This window comes from Balaenoptera acutorostrata, chromosome 11 (genome assembly GCF_949987535.1).
Source record: "Balaenoptera acutorostrata chromosome 11, mBalAcu1.1, whole genome shotgun sequence".
Classification (NCBI taxonomy): domain Eukaryota; kingdom Metazoa; phylum Chordata; class Mammalia; order Artiodactyla; family Balaenopteridae; genus Balaenoptera; species Balaenoptera acutorostrata.
In genome coordinates, this window is record NC_080074.1 from 41,481,504 (window position 1) to 41,502,981 (window position 21,478).

A 21,478-nucleotide genomic window follows, 5' to 3' on the forward strand; every position below is an offset into this window, starting at 1 on the left:
ACAAAATGAATGCACAGAAATCTCTTGCATTCCTATACACTAATGATGAAAAATCTGAAAGAGAAATTAAGGGAACACTCCCATTTACCATTGCAACAAAAAGAATAAAATACCTAGGAATAAACCTACCTAGGGAGACAGAAGACCTGTATGCAGAAAACTATAAGACACTGATGAAAGAAATTAAAGATGATACCAACAGATGGAGAGATATACCATGTTCTTGGATTGGAAGAATCAACATTGTGAAAATGACTATACTACCCAAAGCAATCTACAGATTCAATGCAATCCCTATCAAATTACCAATGGCATTTTTTATGGAACTAGAACAAATCATCTTAAAATTTGTATGGAGACACAAAAGACCCCGAATAGCCAAAGCAGTCTTGAGGGAAGAAAACGGAGCTGAAGGAATCAGACTCCCTGACCTCAGATTATATTACAAAGCTACAGTAATCAACAATACGGTACTGGCACAAAAACAGAAACATAGATCAATGGAACAAGATAGAAAGCCCAGAGATAAACCCACGCACCTATGGTCAACTAATCTATGACAGAGGAGGCAAGGATATACAATGGAAAAAATACAGTCTCTTCAATAAGTGGTGCCGGGAAAACTGGACAGTTACATGTAAAAGAATGAAATTAGAACACTCCCTAACACCATACACAAAAATAAACTCAAAATGGATTCGAGACCTACATGTAAGACCGGACACTATAAAACTCTTAGAGGAAAAAATAGGAAGAACACTCTTTGACATAAATCACAGCAAGATCTTTTTTGATCCACCTCCTAGAGTAATGGAAATAAAAACAAAAATAAACAAATGGGACCTAATGAAACTTCAAAGCTTTTGCACAGCAAAGGAAACCATAAACAAGATGAAGAGACAACCTTCAGAACGGGAGAAAATATTTGCAAATGAATCAACAGACAAAGGATTAATCTCCAAAATATATAAACAGCTCATGCAGCTCAATAATACAAAAACAAACAACCCAATCCAAAAATGGGCAGAAGACCTAAATAGACATTTCTCCAAAGAAGACATACAGATGGCCAAGAAGCACATGAAAAGCTGCTCAACATCACTAATTACTAGGGAAATGCAAATCAAAACTATAATGAGGTATCACCTCACACCAGTTAGAATGGACATCATCAGAAAATCTACAAACAACAAATGTTGGAGAGGGTGTGGAGATAAGGGAACCCTCTTGCACTGTTCGTGGGAATGTAAATTGATACAGCCACTATGGAGAACAGAATGGAGGTTCCTTAAAAAACTAAAAATAGAATTACCATATGATCCAGCAATCCCACTACTGGGCATATACCCAGAGAAAACCATAATTCAAAAAGACACATGCACCCCAATGTTCATTGCAGCACTATTTACAATAGCCAGGTCATGGAAGCAACCTAAATGCCCACCGACAGCTAAGTGGATAAAGATGTGGTACATATATACAATGGAATATTACTCAGCCATAAAAAGGAATGAAATTGGGTCATTTGTTTAGACATGGATGGATCCAGAGACTGTCATACAGAGTGAAGTAAGTCAGAAAGAGAAAAACAAATATCGTATATTAACGCATATATGTGGAACCTAGAAAAATGGTACTGATGAACTGGTTTTCAGGGCAGAAATTGAGACACAGATGTAGAGAACAAACGTATGGACACCAAGGGGGGAAAGCAGCGGGGGGGTGGTGGTGGTGGTGTGATGAATTGGGCGATTGGGATTGACATGTATACACTGATGTATATAAAATTGATGACTAATAAGAACCTACTGTATAAAAAAATAAATAAAATTAAATTTAAAAATTAAAAAAAAAAGATAGTTAAATTCTACACTGATAGTCTGTTAAACCTGAAGTAGTTATCTCTCCATATCTGCAGAAGTCCCTTCCTTTTTTCTTACTTCAGTTAATGAGATCCACCCTCACCATCATTCAAACTAGCACTATCTCTTTCTCTGAGTCTTTCCATGTGATTTCCTCCTGTGCTTTGAATATCCTTCACCCTTAAGGGCCATGGTGACATGTCTCCATCCACATGACACTTCTTAGTTTTCCTTTGAGGAAAAAAGAACAGGTTCCTTCTTTATGCATCCAGACCATTTAATGCATTCAGCTTATTTAGCTGTCGAAGAGTTTATCTTTTCACCTGATTTATGATCTGATCTCAGTAAATCTTGGCACGATTTTGTTCAAATGTCTGGTCTATGTTAAACGGTGTTTCTTCCCTTCAAAGAATGATGTAAAACTTCAACTCTACTGCATATTTTAACAAGAGGGTGTCTGATCACTTAGGATGCTATATACTAAAAACATCAATAACTTTATTATTCATTATAAACTGAAAGTCTCAATGTGGCTAAATCAGTGAAATCACTTCCTTTGGATGGCAACAAAGTGGGTTTTCCTTCCTCTCTTTTCCAAAAGTGTATAATGATGAATATTAAGCATTTTAGAATGAAAACTGGACTGAGACAGAAATTTCTAAATAGTTTATTTCTCGCCTTCCTTTTTTCCCCTTTGTAATTATAGTTGATTGCTCACATTTATTTTTAAGGTACATAGTCTCTAAGATGTCTATAATTCATGGAGCTTGCAGTGCTGCCGCCAAGGACAACTATGGACTCCCTGCTTTAGTTTTAGCCGTGGCAGGGAGTGTGGATTAGAAAAATAATTAGAAGTGAGTTCTAGAGATAAGCAACTATAAAATCGTTTGATAATCTGAAATATTTTCACATAGTCTTTTCATTTTAAAGGTGACCTAATAGAAGATAACTTAAGTTTTGAGAATCCTTATTAAACCTTCAGAAAGAATCTGGAAAATGTAGATACAATCAAGAGATGAATTTGAAGTCTGTTCCTCTAATTTAGCAGTTTTCAGTTTCCTACTCTTCTCCCAAAGAGAAGACTGGGGCTGGACTAACTCTGCAGAGGGTCTTGGGAATAAGATGATCAGATAATATTTTATTGATATTTTCCACTTTTCAAAAATGATACTTTAAAACATGAGAACCGAACTCAAATTTCATTTACCTACAATGAGCCATTCAAGATAACGATGCCCCAAACATAGGCTGACCACGTGAGATTCCAGTAATGTAGTCCATGTGAGTTTCTTGTGTAAAAGAGGCTGGATGGAGTCAGTATCTCTTCTAATTGTTTTGTACATGTCTCTGAGGCTAAACAAGCTATCAAGGTCAGACTTGAAATGCTTCAAAATAAAGTGATCAAATGATCAAATATTGTGTCATAATACTGGCGTTGCTCCGTGTTTTTCCAACTTAACTTCCTAACTACATCTGACCTCTTTCCAAATTTCTCCTGGACACAGGCCTTATTGAGAATCTCACAGCTTGGCAACAAATCTCATCAACCAGCCTGACCTTCTACTTGACCTTCTAGGCAAGGCTCTTAAAATTTTTCCACTAAACCAGTCTTTTGCTTCCTCATACTGACACAGTTAATCTCACATTATCTAGCTATAGTTTTTTTGAACACACCCCACTCTCCAACCCCTTGTATGTGTCTTGAAATTTTGTGAAGTTTTCTGCTGAAAGAACCTGGCCAGCCCTGGTTCTAACTAAATGAACTGAATTCATCAAACCTCAGTAGCATAAGTAACTTGAATCAATAAGTAACTTACAGATTCAAATTATCCTATGCCCTAAAAGGCTAATGAATGTATTTTCTGAGTCTAGTGATAAATTTTTAAAAACACTTCTAGATGATAAATATTTAACCTGAACTAGGAGTTAATGTAAAGACCCAATTCAACTAAAATTTTAGCTTCTACATTATCTATTTCCAGAGAGTTGGTTTTGAATTTTCTAAGTTTTAACATTTAAGTGTCTATTCATCTAGTCATCCAAAACAGTAGTTTCACAGAGGTAAGAATGAGCAAACCTTAGACTTTATAGTTAGCATAGAATCAACATCTGAGCTCCACTACTCAAACAAAAATATATTCCTCTGTCATGCTCTGACCTTCTAACAAGACTAACCTACCACACCTTAACATATGTTCTAATTGCCTCTGGCACTACAGATATAAGGAAGTGATTTGAAAGTCTTCTAATTATCAATGAGTATATAGCCGTAGTAAATCTGCAAGGATTTAGCAGTAGTTGTGTAAAAATTTCATTCATAAAAATATAGATTTGCAGGATTCTTATCATTTTGATGACCTTTACTGCAGCATAAGAAAATAAAACCCTGAACAATAATTTGAGTGACAATTTTTTCAATTCTGACAAGGATGGTACGTAGCTAGTACCACTCTATATGCACTGAAAAGAAGCCATTTCATCACATATAATAGATGCTTCAGGGCATTCGGTCTTAATTCTTTTAAAGAATCTTGGTGGAAAAGTACTAGTTAAGGGACAAGGACCTGAAATCCAGGTAAAATTCTTGATCAAACTGTGTCACCATCACAATCTGTTGAGCCTTAGGTATAGGGGATACCTAGAGATAATGTCACCCTCTGGGCAGCATTACTGACAATTATCTTAATTACTCTTATTTATAGACTTACTGTTCCATAACACATGGTCTTCTGGCAGCTACAGGAAATGCTGTTAAACTACTGGGAAATGCTGCTAGACTGATCTTCATTAACTAACTTTTATCATGTGAGCCTCGTGTCCAAAATCTTTGAATGGCTCCCTGTTTCCAAGGACCAGATTCCTTAGATATCTTTCAAGCCTTGGTTCCACATTTCCCTCCACATTCCTTCTTTTCCCCTTAATGTCTCCCATAATTTCCCTCCTTGCTGTGCACGCTCATGATGTTCCTTCCTCTATGACATGCGGTCCTCCATCTCTCCTGAATTAATTTTTTTCATCCTCCCAGAGCCTGACAAGGCTCCTCTCGGCCACCTCTCCTCTAAAACTAATATAAATAGACCCACAGACATAGAAAACAAACTTATGGTTACTAAAGGGGAAAGGGGAGGAGGGAAAAAATAGGAGTTTGGGATTAATATATACACATTACCATATAAAAAAGAGATAACCAACAAGGACCTGCTGTATAGCATAGGGAACTATACTCGATAATTTGTAATAGCCTATAAGGGAAAATAATTTGAAAAAGAATAGATATAACTATTCTATAACTATATATATAACTGAATCATTTTGCTGTATATCTGAAATTAACACAACATTGTAAATCAACTATACTTCAATAAAAAACAAAACAAAACAAAAAACCACACAAAAAATCCCAACCCCCCCCCCCCACCCCCAAAAACTAGTGTGAAAATGCAGTGGTTCTCTGTGAGAACACTCATGACATTGTCTTGTTATATTTCTAATTGCAACTCATATTTTCTGCCTCCTGAGTTATTCATACATGTCTTTTCTTTCTTTTATTTTTATTTGTTTATTTATTTTTACCAGGCTACAAGTACATAAAAGCAGTGTTTTGGCACATACATTTAGCAAGAGAATCGGTGTGACTTGGCATCTGGAAACAAGGAAAAAATTTAGAACATTATTCAAGGGAGTGATTTTGGTCTATAAACCTAACTAAAATTTTGATCCAGTTTTCAGGCTATTAATGCCATATGATTGTTGAAAATCACACACTGAAGCAGGAGTCTTGGATCTGAGTCCTAGTTTAGTTTATCTCTTTCTTTCTTTCTTTTTTTAATTCTTTTATTTTTTTTTCTAGTTTATCTATTTCTTAAGTAGATAACCAAGCACATGCAACCACCTTGGCCTTTGCTTCTTCATGTGTTAGCATCCTACCTTGCTTCCCAATATACTCATTCTTAGCTTTAAATTTTTCAGTGGTCCTTATCTTCACCTGAAATTCCCATATACTTGAATTATATTTTTATCATAATCTGTCACCTACTAGAATATAAACTCTATTTTATATTATAACTGGTTATAAACTAGGATATAAGTGTGTGTGTGTGTGTGTGTATTTCACTGCTGAATTCTCAGTAGCTAGAACAGTATCTCATACACGATAGAAATTCATTATAACTTTGGTGCATGACTAAATGGACAAAGGAACCTTGGAAGTCTAGAACAGAGTTTCAAAACCTCTGCTTTATATTCTCTTCTCTTTTTTCCCAGGATTGTTGGATCACCAGAGAACAATAAGCCCTTTTATCTCAGCTCCCTGAAGAAAATGGCTTTCCTGAAATATGATTAAATGTTATGCCCTCAGCTTTTAGAGAAATGTCTATTTGAACAGAGATTTTGTCTTTTGTTATTTCATGACCCCAATTTAAGAAACTTTACAATAAATTTGTCCTTGAATTCAGTGCCTGAAAGTTTGTCTCTTCAATCTAAATTATGCTCTTCTGGTCAGAAAATGAAAACTAAACACGCCAAGCAATCTCCCTTTGTGCCTTAGCTTCCTTGAGATCAATTCAGTTCGGTGAATTTCTACTTTGGGGTGGAAATTACCTAGGCTCAAGCATCTTGCTATATACATTCCTCTACTGGTTTTCACTAGATTCTGTCATTGAATTGTGTTATATCATAATCCAATAAACTTTATAAGATTCTCAAAACCACTCTGGAAAAAAGCAAGTTATAAATCTCAGATTACTAAAATACATTGTTAAATAAATAATATAATGAAATAAACATTGTTAATAAAATACAATGCTAATGTGAATGTTAAAAAACCTAATGTTGATAAAATAAAATAAGCATCGTTTTGTGTGTATACATATTTCAATTAAAAGAGCAACCATTCTACTTTCAGTTAAAAAAATGGCAAGGGCAATAGCAGACATGATATTTTCCGAGAAAACTTTACAATTTTGGCAATGTTACTTCAAGGATAATGTGCAAACAATTATATAATTCTTTTTATTATGGAGATGTATTCTAAAATATTCAAGAATTTTTCATAGACATTATAAATTAACAAACATGTATATATTTCCAATTTCTACGAGAAATTTGCCTACAAATAAAAAAGAGCTGAAGGAAATATGGAGGCAAAATATATAAATTTTGACTTCTTAAAGATATTGAGACTTAAATACTAACCATGATTTCTAGCAATATGCCTGGCATATAACCAATGATGAATTTGGTTTATCTTACATTTTTTAAGGAAAAAAAGGAGAGAAGTATAAAGAAAGGTAACATTTGTTGACTATCCACTGCCTGTGACATATTACAGTATCTCACTCCTCAGAATGATTCTACAAGGTAGTTATAATAATAACTCCCACTTCTATAATGATAAAATTGAGGGTTACGAAAGGGAGATTCTCCAGCTCTTGAGAGACCTTGCCGAGATTCAAACTTGAGGCTACTGGACTCCAACATTTATAATCTTTCCCACCTGTATGCCCTTAAAAAGGCCTTGTAATCCTATTTGCTGAGTTCTTATGTTACACAGTGAAATGGTAAATTGTATCCCCCTCAAAAGATTAAGACAAAATTTATGTGGTCAAAGGAGTTTGTTATCTTCTCTTTCAGAACAGGCTTGACAGGGAGGGACAGTGTTTTCTTTCATGGGCAGGGGAGAGCTATGAAATAGGAGAATGAAAGAGAAGGGCAAACAGCATACAGGTCTATAATTACACCAGGCAACTATAGGAATATTTGATTTTCTCTTTTGGTTTAATTGGACTGTTCAGTTTTTTGTTTTTTGTTTTTTGTTTTTTTTTAACTTTAAAAAAAGTAGTAAACTGACAAAACTCATTAACACATGCTAGTTCTTTAAAGCCAAAGCCATACTTTACAGAACTGAAGCCAAAATCGAAGCCATCCCGATGGAGAGATATAGGAACTGATTCTGAAATTATCCAAAACTATTTAGATATGGATCTCTTTGAAAATTAGATGGAAACTATGGAAATCTGCTCATATTATGCACATATGCCATTTTTACAAATATTTCCACACAATTTTAGAGACTTTTTAGACACTCATCCAAGGACTCAGGTTAGGGCCACCAAATCAATGGCAGGGAGGTAAGTTACTGGTCATCATATGGAAAGTGTCCAGATTCTTTCTATCCAGTGTGGACCTTTTGATATTTCTGCCTTTGTGAACCAAATTCTCTGTTGCTTTTTTTTTAAAAAAACCATTCCTTCTTCTACTCCATAAAATCCTTCAGGTTTATTTTAAAGCTTTTGATGTAGCTTAGCTTTACTTCAAAGACAGCATCCCCAGATGCCAACTAGTCTTGTTACTCCAAAATTACGCAGGACCTTGTCTCGTAGATACGGTAACCTAAGGCCCCTTACTTTACAGAGCCCTAACCTCTGTTTCAGGTCTTCTCCGTGAGTATCTCAGATCACAGCCATGGTCTATAACTGGGCTTGTAGACCATGGATTTGTGAAAATTCTTGTCAGAGTGCAATTCTCATCAACTGCATTAAATTATTCCTAGAATATTCTAACTCTTCTCCTGTTTCTTTTTCTTAACATTTGGTATCTTTCAATAGCTCCAGTCACAAGTAAAATAATAGACTGCCTAAAAAGAACGTGTGTGTGTGTGTGTGTGTGTGTGTGTGTGTGTGTTCCAATATAGGTTAATCTGAATCATAAGTCTTTAAATTAAAATCCGAAAAGAAAAGGTATTATCTTGCCATTGTTCCAATTTACTTTAGAATGGATCCCCTCAGTATTTTTTCTAAGGAGCTGCATCTCAGGTATTGCTTAAACACCCTATGCAACTTCCTGTCTTATTCCAAGCCCCAGTGGCAATTCCTGAACATACCTTCTGTTCCGCTGTCATGGTTAGACTTTGCAGTCGGCCAGTCATATTCCCTAAACTCTTTTCAAAAGCTGCTACGAGGTGAGCCTGTGAACAAAACAGAAGGAACACATCTTAAATGTCAGAACCTTATGTGGATGGATGAAAACCCTTCTCTTTACAAAATGCTTAATTTCAGGTATTCTTACTCTTTAAATACTATGACCGTCATGTCTGGCTTTCAGTGCTGACTCTCCGTTAACACAAATCTTCATCTATTATTTCTAAACTTCAGCTTAAAAATCAGTGTTTCAATCTTGAGTTCAATCTTGAACTCATTTAATGAGTTCAGCTTAAAAATCAGTGTTTCAATCTTGAGTTCAATCTTGAACTCATTTAATGAGTTCAACTTCTGAAAGGGAATGGTATTTTGCACATAAAAACACCTTCTAACTTGCACATCATGGAGGATTTGACACCCAAAATACTGGATAAAGTTCTGAGTTGCCAAGTTTTTAGACTCAAAGCCCGAGAGGAGGTCGCGGCAATAGTCAATGGAAGAATGTTCCTCATTTTTATACCTGCATGATGACCTTTGAAGATACTGTTAGCTCCTCTATTGAAATGATGCTCTCCTCCAAGTGCCAGACATCTGCTGACAGCTATAACATTATCTTTCCTCTTTTTCTACTTACAAGGAATTGAATCAAAAAGAGTTGTCTTCACTTTCCAAACTCTTTTCAATAAAAAGGGCATTTATTCCTACTTTTTTCCCTTCCACTAAGGAAGTGTAGGTAGGCCAGCTAGAAATAATATTCAGTCATATTTTATTTAAGTTTTTGTGGCTCTGGGGTTTTATTTTAAATCTCAGAGAATTATACACATTGCAGTACATAACCGTAACTCTTACGATTAAGAAGTATTTGAAAATCTTATTATAGTTCTAAAATAGGCCAGTTTCTATTGACATGCCATCATGCAACAGCTTGACCCACAGAATATTATGCATGAAGAGATGCATCAACCTCTCACTGTGGCTTGATGTAGAACCACAGGTATGTTATCCAATTTTATCGCATCCATAAAGAGATACGAGTACAGAATATTTTACAACCGACATCTATAATAAACTATGTGTGGGGGAAAATTTGGCAAAAGATTATTTTTTTGAGAGAAGGGAGTGAGAGGATGCAATTAAAATAAATTGCCTTGTAACTCTAGCAGAGCTGAAAGGCTGAGGTTCCTATTATCAAGTGGATCACAGGAGTCCTAAGAATTAGGGTGCTAGAAGTTTATTTCATTATTAGTAACAGCCAGAAGTTTATTCCATTATTGGCAACAGCTAGAATGTACAAGTCCTTTCCATTAGCATCATGAAACAAAGGTGTCTTTGTTCCTAGCTCTGAGCTCATCCTGGGATGCCTTTGTTTTCCTGACACTGTAATATAGAGAAAGATAATTTATAGAAGATGCTATTAATCTTCAGTCCATCAGTAAGTAAAACTCTATTCTTTCCCACCTAGCTACAAAACAGAAACAGACTCACAGACATAGAGAACAGACTTGTGGTTGCCAAGGGGGAGGGGGGTGGGGGAGGGCAGGACTGGGAGTTTGGGGTTAGCAGATGCAAACTATTATATATAGGATGGATAAACAACAAGGTCCTACTGTATAGCACAGGGAACTATTCAATATCCTGTGATCAACCATAATGGAAAAGAATATAAAAAAAGAATGTCTATATAACTGAGTCACCTTGCTGTACAGCAGAGATTGGCACAGCATTGTAAATCAACTCTACTTCAATAAAAAAAAAAAATTTAAATAACCAAAAAAAAAAAAAAGCCTCTATTCTTTTCCACTCCCTTCTCCCTCTTTCTGCCTTTCCCTCTCTCTCAAACACACACATACACACGACCTTGAGAACTGTACTCCAAGGTTTGTTAGCAGGTTTAATCGGATAAATAACACTCTTTTTAAAAAACGAATAGTATCTAATAGTTCAAAACATTTCCAATGACAAGGAATGTCGTTACATCAGACTTAGTACCCTCAGAAATTAGCATAAGGTTATGTCCCACTTTCTCTTATACTTAACCTTCACACTATGTTAAAGGTGAACAAAATGAAAATGTACAGCTCACTGGTTTAACGTCGCGAATATTCATGCACTCAGCAGCCAAGTCAACAAAGAGGATTTGAAGACCCTGGAAGTCCTCCCTTGCCCCTTCCTCATCTCTGTCCCCTCTCCCTTCTGAAGAGATAACCACTAGAGTGACCTGTGTGATAATTATTTTCTTGCTTCCCTATATAGTTTGGCCACCTAAGCTTGCATCCCTAAACACTATGTTTTAGCTTGGCCTATTTTTAAAACTATCCGAGTGGAATCACATGGCATGATTTTCTTGGTGACAGTTTTCTTTTGCTTAACATCGTGTTTTGAGACTCATCCATGTGGTGTGCAGCAGGAGTTAGAATTTGCTGTAAAGCACTGCTCTGTGTGATTTATAATTTATTTGTCCATGACGACCATTAGTGCTGATTCCAGTTTAGACTGTTAAAAATAATCCTGCTATGAAGATACAATGGGTTACGAAATTCTAAAGCTAAAATTGCTTGTTTTCCTCTAAAATAGAAGAACTTTGTTAATATTCACTACAAGAAATGCCAGACTCTACATAACATTGAAAAGTTTCAATTCTCCCAAATAACTGTAAGGTTTAATTGTTGGACAATGAGTCCTTGAATGTATATACTTAGAGAAAATTACTTCATTTTACCAGCTGTGCATATTTTATCAGTTTAATAGGAATTAAAAATATGACAAAGAAAGCAGGGCTGTGAAGAATATGCTGCACAAATATATTGCTTATATTTGGTATCTATGAGTAAATATAAAATGTTCACCATTAGAAGGTCAGTATTCAATCTTTGGAAAATTGCTCTTCATTAATTATTTACAAGAACATATATAACTAGTTACAAAAGAACATTTTAATTTGAGTCACATTGCTCTCAGTGAAAAGTTTGTTAAAAGTATGTTCGTGAAATGCTGCTTTAAGTTTATGTCCCCTTGACTTAGTTTATCATAATAGCTTTGTTACTTTGAAGTTAATAAAAGGGCAACTTTCGCACCAATTGGATTCATGGAAAGGCACTACAATAGGTAAAATAAAGGAAGGCATTTATACCAGTGATAATCTTTGTCACCTTACTGGAGACAAAAATGGAATGTAAGACTGATTAAACTATAGGAAAATATATCGTGTCTAAAAACTTTATAAAATGATGACTTTAAAAGAACTGTGGATTTTTAGGGGGACTGTTAATCATGGTTTACACGGTTCTGACTTTTCTCTTAGCAGCTGCATAATTTTCAAGCCACAGTAAAGTTGTATCAATATGTTGATGAATATTCCCTACTTGTGTTAGGTGAAGTCTGTGAAGGTAATAAAATAGACAAGACTGAATATTAGTTAAGGGAAAATATTTTTAATACATATTGTCTTTAGTTTTGGAATCACATAATGTAATCTGAATAGACATGTAAAGAACTGTGGTACTAAAAAATAAGGTGGAATATCATTATGAAAAATGCCTGCATTGCATTTGTTCATTCAGAATTCAGTGACAGCCCAACAACCAAATAAAAAATACTCTTTACATAGATGTATATGGGGATAGATAGACGGATTAGATAGATAGACAGACAGAAATAGATGACTTTACATTTGAAAATCAATAGTTAGATGAACTGAAAATGACTCTGAAACTATCATAAATAAGATTTCACATTTCTTTTACTGTATAAAATTGTCCCTTCAGTGTCTGTCATTGTTAATCATGTGCAAAATAGTTTTCCCTTAAAGGAGATGCAGAAAAACAAAAGTAACTGCCAGATTATATAAAAATATTAAATAGAGCAAAGATATAGGACACAATCCCAAGGAAAATAACACCTGAGAGATTTGTGGTTAAAAGACTTATGTGCTGAAAGGCAAAAAAACAAAACACACAAAAAACAAAAACATTTTTTGGTTACACATTCATTCAGCGATATCTTTGAAAAGTGGTAGCGATAACTAGCCTTAGTGCCCATTTCCAGATGACCTAAGGGCTGAGATTTGTAAGAAATACATTAAGTGCATCCCACCTGGCTTGGCAGCATGAAGGTATGGGTCAGAGGCCAGGGGGCACCTGGCTGACTGTCTGATGTGACCGTACATTCCCGGGGGCCTTGGACTGTGGGGCTCCTGTTCTCTTCCTGTTTGTTGGTGGGGTATTGATTCAAGGAAGGCCAGGAAATAGCGCTGGCCAACATACCCTCTCTCCTTTCCCCAGACATCCTAGTGCACACAGCTCTATAAAGAGGCTTCCCAGGCTTTCTGCAGCTCTGCTCAGTGAACTTCGCAAGGAGAGGGGAAGGCTCAGCGTGCCTTCTACTGAATGGAGGTTATATTCTGTCAGGCAGATGAGAGGCGAGCTGACTGAATAACTTTCTGACTTACCACTGCCCCTTTTAACAAAGGGGGAGAAAAAGCAGAGAAACAGATGTTTCAAATTTAAATATTAAAACACAGATTATTGTCTGGACTCCATATAAATATAATCATGCTGCCAGGTCCAAACATGTGACATATCAATTACAAAAAGGAAAAAAACCCCAAAAAGCCCAAATTAAGGAAAACCCATTAAGTCCTGATAGAATTATTCATATATTGAGTAAAACTGAATAGCTGGATCTTAAAATGATTACTAAATAAACAGTACTAATAACAATTAATGATATTTTCTACAGAACCAGACATTGTAATTTGTCTTTATAAGTCACGGCTATTACACTTCTATACAACAGTGGTCATTGTAGTGATCCCATTTAACCAAAAAGTAAAAAGTTTACTTGTGGTCTGAATAAAATAATAAATAAAAAGCACATCTTTACCTCCAAATATGAAATGTACAAGATTAAAAAATGTTTTTGAGTTACATTGAAGAAACTATACAGAAAAATTTTTCAGTCTTATAATTAATTTCATTTCTGTACAAGTATATTAAAATATATGCATATATTACATACATCAACAGATGTTAACTCAGAGGCAATGACGCGAAACACACTCTGAATGAAATTTAAATGCAGTATTTCTTAGAGCTGAGAAACCAAGTGTTTTCTCAAGTAAATCCTTTGATGACTTATAATGGTGCACTGAATCTGAAGCGTCACTTTAAACTAAGTGCTAAAGAGAATGAGTTCAAGATGGTTTGTACCTTATAAATAATTCAAATTTCTGCACGTGTAAAGGAGCTTATATCCTTAAAGATACAAACGGACATAAATATACAAGACTCCATCCCTAGTAATTATAATGATACTATTAAATGTTTAAAATAGGATTGACCTTAAAATTATTTTATAAACATTTATACAGGCATCCACTTACACAAGTTCTTAGTTACTGCAATAGTTTTAAAGTGAATTTTGATAAACTGCTTTGTAAAAGAGTAGAAGATAATATATACCTTCATTACCTGAATCTCCTGACTTTCATCTTTTGACAGTTTCAGCAACACATTTATCTGATGGTAAAAAGCTTTAACGATCCATATCACCACCGAATGAAAAAAGCACTAAATGGTGAAATAAGATTTAAATTCCCAAGAAATTAAAAACTAGATATCACTTTTAAAAATTGTGATAGATCTTTAGGTGTTTAATTTTTAAACTTGAAATAATTATAGATTCGTAAGAAGTTTCAAAGAGAGTACAGAGAGGACTCTTGTACCCCTTGACCCAGTTTGCCTCAATGGTTACATTTTATAAAATTATATATAATATCAAAACCAGAAAGTCATTATTGGTACACATACGAAGATTCACAGATGTAAATAACCACCTTCCATCACCACAAAGCTCTTCCTATTGCTACCCTTTATAGCTACACCCACCTCTCAGGAGAGAGGTGACCACCTTCCTTAAACCCTGGCAACCACTAAGTTGTTCTTCATTTCTATAATTTTGTCATTTGAGAATGTTGAATAAATGGAATTATATAGTATGCGACCTTTTAAAATTGGTCTTTTTTTCACTAAGCTTAATGCACTTGAGATCCATCCAAGTTGCTGTGTGTATTAATAGTTATTTAATTTTACTGCTGAGTGGCAGTCCATGGTATGGATGTATCAGAGTTTGTTTATCCATGGACCTATTAAGAGATATTTTGGTTGTTTCCAATTTTTGCACTATTAAAAAATAAAGCTGCTACGTACAGGTTTCTGTGTGGGTCTGAGGTGATTTGAGAATATTTCTAAAATGCATTATGAAGTAAAAAAAAAAAAAAAAGAAGAACCAAATAGGATATATATTAAGCTCCCATCCACAGGCAAAATGTACTACTAATGATAACACAGATGTGCACAGGGAAGGCTGGAGATATTTGGATAGTTTTTCCAAGACTAGAACTTTTAAAACAAATTTATAAATTTGGCACCGATTTTTCTAATTTTATGTTTCTTACATTTTTTTCTTTATCACCCCCTAGGGAGACATCATAGATTTTTTTTTTTTCCTAATTGTCCCCTTCCTCCATGGCCATTTTAATATCACAGATATGCTGGATACCTGTTTATGTACTCTCTATATATCTGTGCTTTATGCATAAAAAGAGTACTTTTTTTTCCCACCATAAGAGTCACTATTCATGCCTTGACAGTCATATCAATGCCCAGCTGAGAATACATAGTCCATAGTCGTGAAAACACAACAGTGAAAATAGTGTGGCATGCATGACTTGAGAGAAGTGGCAGATAGCCAATGGCTGACATCTTTGTAAAATGTTTGTTACCTTTCAAAACAGTGGCATCGAGTTGTCCCCCAGGACTGTCCTCCTATGTTAGAACTTGGTTCCTTCTGTGTGTGTGTGTGTGTGTGTGTGTGTGTGTGTGTGTATGTGTATAAGCCTTTGCAAATGTGTACTGTATATATGTATTCAGGGGTATATAGAAGAACAATGTTGAAAGGAAACACAAGAAATCAATCAACAAGAATGGGAATGGGAATCTCAGAGGGAAAAGCAAGTATATATCTTTTATTAAACACTTCTTTTAATTTGTTTTTCTTTTTAATACAATATACATGTACATTTGTCACTTGGTATCTGTGGGAGATTGGTTCCAGGACCAAAATCCATGGATGCTCAAGTCCCATAGTTGGCCCTCCGCATCTGTGAGTTCCACATCCAAGGGTTCAACCAACCAAGGATGGTGTATGGTTGACCCTTAAACCACACGGGTTTGAACTATGCGGGTCCAGTTATATGCAGATATTTAGAAATGTGTGGATCCACTTACATGCAGATTTTTAAAATATCCATGCATAAGTGGACCTGCACAGTTCAAACCCGTGTTGTTCAAGGGTCAACCGTATTACTTTTTAAATGGAGACAGTATAAACATTATTGTGTAAAAGCCCAAATTCCATTATGTATAGCAGCCGTTTATTAATCCAACAACTGATATGTAAGTCCATGCAAGAGACATTTACAAAATAAAACAAAACTCTGAGTAATCATTCAAGACATTTATATCTTTACTATCCAGCACATAGGGTCTGTCGTTGAGCCTTCCTCATTGCAGACAAACACAACCCAGTGTGTTCCGGCTTTTACACTGTAATATGTCCTCTGGGTACAAATTCAGGAATCTAGACAGGAGTGCTTCATACTACTGTACATATAGCCTATAGTATAAAATTTACAGTGGCTTCTGAACTATTTAAGAATTATTCTTAGACAAAAAATATGGGTTAAATAATACTGTTCTCTTCCAGTATTGTCTAAACAGTTCTCTAAAACCTGCTATTATTTTAAGAATCCCCTGACAATATCTATAAAAAATAAATATAACCAATCCCAAATTCATTTGATTCTCCCAAAGTTAAAAAGCTAAAGTCAATTCAAATACAGTGCTAAAATGAATGCATTGTGAGTGAAATGACTTACTTATATACTGTGGAAGGTACTGGACTGGCCAAAAAATTCGTTTGGGTTCTTGATGGTACGGAAAAACCCAAACAAACTTTTTGCCAACCCAATATATTGCACAATAACTTTTATTCTTAAAATCTCTCTTATTTAAATCATACCCAGTGGGCCCACATTTGCTCACTCTTGCTGTGTTAAGCTTTGTTGAACAGATGGAAGAACTCCATGCAGAGCAGAGCGGTGAGGCAGGGAACAGGCCCAAAGCCACCCTGCGGAAGTGAGCAGACTGACGTTGAGTGAAGGTGTCAGGACATATGGCAAAATAGCGGGAGCTTCCTCACCCCTCACTGCTGCTTCTAACACTGTTGTTCCCTAGGGCCAGGCACAGTGCCATGTGTTCGCCTTTATTTCTGCTCCTACTCTGAGTATACCCCCTGGCACACTGAAAGATCTTCAGTAAATGTTAATATAATTGATGGTTTTTGCCATCATCATTTTTTGCCATCCTCAGCTGCTTAAACTGCTATAAGGAGGCTACCAAGGGTTTTGAGAGAACGGTAGCTCATTTATAATATAGCTAAGAAACCCAAATTTAGAGAATTAACTGGCTGCTTAACTAATTGTCCAATAAATTGTGCCGAAGGAGACAGGGCACAAGAATTTTTTTGTACTCCACAGTTAATCACTGTCAACCCCTCATTGTCTTGGAGCTGAAGAAAGTCTTATGTATGTGGGGCTGGGTGTTGGTAACAATGAGAAATAAGAAAAGAAATGACACTTGTAGGTTTTACTAATGTTTCCAACTTTACAAGAAACAAAAAGCCATTTTAACCACATTGTGATTTCTCATCAGTGTGGATTTACGTTTGATTACCCAGCATGCAGGAAAGTCCCACTGTTTAGTGACTTAAAGTCTGAATAGGGGCTTCCCTGGTGGCGCAGTGGTTGAGAATCTGCCTGCCAATGCAGGGCACACGGGTTCGAGCCCTGGTCTGGGAAGATCCCACATGCCGCGGAGCAACTAGGCCTGTGAGCCACAACTACTGAGCCTGCGTGTCTGGAGCCTGTGCTCCGCAACAAGAGAGGCCGCGATAGTGAGAGGCCCGCGCACCGCGATGAAGAGTGGCCCCCGCTCGCCGCAACTAGAGAAAGCCCTCGCACAGAAATGAAGACCCAACACAGCCAATAAATAAATAAATAAATAAATAAAGCCAGAAAACATTAAAAAAAAAAAAAGTCTGTATAATTTTGGACATTTAAAGTTTGTGAGTCTGTTACTAAAATTATCCCATTTACTATATAAACATCTGTTTTAATATATCAAAAAAAATCAAAAGTGACTTACATTTGCTGAAAGTTGAGATGTGAGAGTGGCAACTTTTTCTTGTGATGCAACAAGCTCTCTCCGTAGTTTATGGATTTGCTGAATGTAATTAAAAAAAAAAATCAAATCAATATGCTAGTAGATTTTAACTTAAAACTAAGAATTCAATCCAAAAAAGCCAATACTATATAATTAGCTCATCCTACCCCCACTAAATATAAATATATATATTTTCTGGGTCTTTTTATTTTTCTATCCATTTTTGTATGTTTATTTTTATTTCCTATACTTTGGCAACTTCTCAGAAGCTGTAGACTATCCTGCAGTCACTGAAAGTTGGCTCCAATTCAAATTTAATGATTACATATTTGAAAATAATTTTATTGGCTGGAGTTTTAATTCCTAACACTCAGAGAAGCCTTCCCAAGTCTTTGTTATAATGCCCTTTATTCAGTGAGTTACTATGAGCTCTGGGCAGAAATGCTGTTATAGATTATCCATAGTTTCAAAAAAGGGGAAAAATCAGTAATACTGTGCAAATGCCTAGATAAACCAACAACATAAATATGCTAAAATGTTTTCCTGTTTGGTTAGGTCCACACTCAAATAAAAGTGAACCAGAAAAAGATGAGAGTACATATCATATTTAAAATTTTAATTTAAGCACTTTCCACAGTTTAATCTGCATGTTTCACGTTTCCATGAAATATAAACAGTGATTAGTAAGGTTAAGATATTCATAAGCAACTGAGACTAAGTCTACAAGTATACTTCTGGTCTCAAGGGATTTTAGTTACTTTGGTGCCAAACATTCTACTCTGATGATTCTCATTTCTTCAAAAACAAGTCTTCTATTGTTGTAGTTAGACTTTCAAAACACTACCTTAGTTTGAAAGAGCATTCTTGACACAGTTCATTAACTGTCTTTTTTTTTTTTCCTACCCATTAGATTTTTGTGGAGAAGAAATGGTGGTAAATACTGAAAAGACTCTAAAAAAGAACTAAACTTTAAACTGGAATTAGAGACAGGGGACATTTACATAATTTTAGTAAATGTGATTCCATTTGACTCCTGTCCTTTAAAAAAAGAGATACACCCAGACCCAAAGAGCATTTGAGCTGCATTCAAATGATGATGACCCCAAATGGTTCCAGAAAGCAGAGAACATCTATTTTATTCTTAAAAGAATACAAATTCAAAGAGGCTTTCTCAAATTAATAGTCTCTATTACATGATCAGATTTCCTTTAAAATAGAATCTAGGAAACCTTAAAGTAATGTAAATCATTAAAAAAGAACCAGGACCTACTATGGGGCATAAATAATTAAAGGAGAGGTGGATAGCTACTAATACGGCAAACAGATGCGGTATTTCTATGCCTTAGTAGCTAATACGTATTGCAGTCGATGGTAGAATTTTGCCATGTCCGTGAGATGTAAATAGTTTAGGTTTTTCAAAACCATATTTACTCTTTGGTCTAGGAATTATAAAGATAAAATTGATATAATTTACACTTTTTCAATTTTTTAAAAATACAGCACAAATTTTACTTTACAAATTTTACTTTAAAAGGCTAATAAAATAAAACTTCAAAGGGAAGAGTTCCTTTGCAGAGGCTGTTACCAACGCATTTTTCTTTGCTCATGGTAAAACCAATCAAATAGTCATTACCACACCTTGAATAAAGGCCTAATTAAAGTCTCCCTGCTCTCCTTGGCCAGGACAACTCTTATACAAAGGGAAAGAAAAAGAATGTTCTCTCCTGGTTGCAATCGGATTTGTACGTGATTGCGATGAAATATTTGTGAAATGTGCGTGATTAGAAAAATATACTACACTAGACATCAAGTGATTAGAAGCAGAAAAATCCTGGCACCAAATAATAGATGGGCTGGGATACTGGTAAATTGTGTTGTGGAGGTCTAGTGCCTCAAATTCAATACTCGCCTTAATCCTATGCACTTAGTCTAACAGGCAGTGGGGGAAGAGACTATAATATAATTGACCACACATTCATTCATTCATCCATCAAAGATTTGTAAGTGCTTACTACTAGAGACAACTTATTAGATGTTGAGTTAAGACTCCAAGCTAGAACGTGAGACAGCGTTTGCTTCTAAAAACTTCGTTTCATTTTCTTTTAAGAGGAAATATCCAAGACCATTTATCACTAGCTGGGTCACTTCTATTAGCAGTGTTGGAGAGTTATGGGTTGTATCACAGAGCCCTCTAGTGGTCGAAACACTCATTTCATCATAAATGTAAACGAAAACAGTCAAATGGAAAAATGCTACAAGGTTTTTACCTCTGAATGAGCCTTTTCTTCAGCCTGTAAAAGAAAAAAGGAAAAAGAATTTAACTGTAAATAATTAGTGTCAATTCATTCTACAAGTATAAAAGAATAAAATAATTATACTGTGTATTTAAAATGTTATTTTGGTCTAACATAAGAACATGGTAAAATATATGATATTATTAAATTAAAACAGTAAAAACAGGAACCTGTAGGACTGCAAATGAATATTTTGTTATATACAAACCTAATGGTATTTTTAAAATATCCGTTATTTGATTTATGGATATATACTCTGTCTTGAAAGCAAAGGATAGAATTTTAAAATGATGTTACCCTAAGATCCAGACCATAAACAACAAAAAGAAAAGTTATAAAATTATACTTTAAAAAAGATGAGTGGAGAAAAAAATAAGAGATTTTTTTAAATACAGATTTTAGGAAATTTATACTCTATGAAATTACAGAGATTTTTAGCCAAGACCTAGGAGTCGGAATTTTATTCTGCGATATATAGATCATAAAGAATGCCAGATAAGACGAGAGGCAAAATATTGACCTGTACTGACAACCACAGAAAATCTGCTGATTAGTTTCTATTTTATTTGCTTTTCTTAATGATCATTAAATAACTTTACTGGGCTCCAAGTCAGCAAAACATTAAAACCCCCAGTGGTAAGGCGGTGATAAGAGTGTCTGACAAACATCGGCTCCACAGATAATGGAAATGAGCACTGCTGTAGGACCTCGAGGGGTGTTTTGGCCTCAGCTGTAGAAAACTCCTAGCTCTGTTTTTCTTCTTCACGTTGGGCTACAAAACGCCAGAAAATGAATTATGTGCGCCATTGTATTTGGGAAGCTCCCTCATTCTGGAAAAAGCTGGAGAATGCACAATATTGCTGAACATTACAAGTCTGTTCATTGCCTTGAGCAGATCCAAAGCTGAAAAACAATCTCCTATCTCCTATCTCTCCTTTTGAGACATTTCCTGATTAATAGACGCAGAAGTACCTAAACCATTTTTTATCTCTTCTTTTCCTCCAGAAAACATAAACTAAAACAAAGTAAAATAACCCTCAGGATATTTTTTATGCATAAGCATCTCTTTTAAACTGGATTTTTTTCTATCCTATATTTTCTTTATTCTTAAAAAATATGTATAG

General features: G+C 35.2%; 1 protein-coding gene across 16 annotated transcripts in view; it reads right to left on the reverse strand.

The window, feature by feature from the left end:
• The window catches only part of NAV3 (neuron navigator 3), a 1,137,481-nt gene that overhangs the window by 47,987 nt on the left and 1,068,016 nt on the right, over positions 1-21,478 (reverse strand). For all 16 annotated transcript variants that reach the window (XM_057557682.1, XM_057557697.1, XM_057557687.1 and 13 more), the window contains 3 exons: positions 20,328-20,351; positions 18,043-18,120; positions 8,743-8,826 (listed from right to left, as the gene is read on the reverse strand). In XM_057557682.1, the coding sequence (XP_057413665.1) occupies positions 8,743-8,826; positions 18,043-18,120; positions 20,328-20,351 (186 nt within the window). The remainder of the gene's footprint in view (positions 1-8,742; positions 8,827-18,042; positions 18,121-20,327; positions 20,352-21,478) is intronic.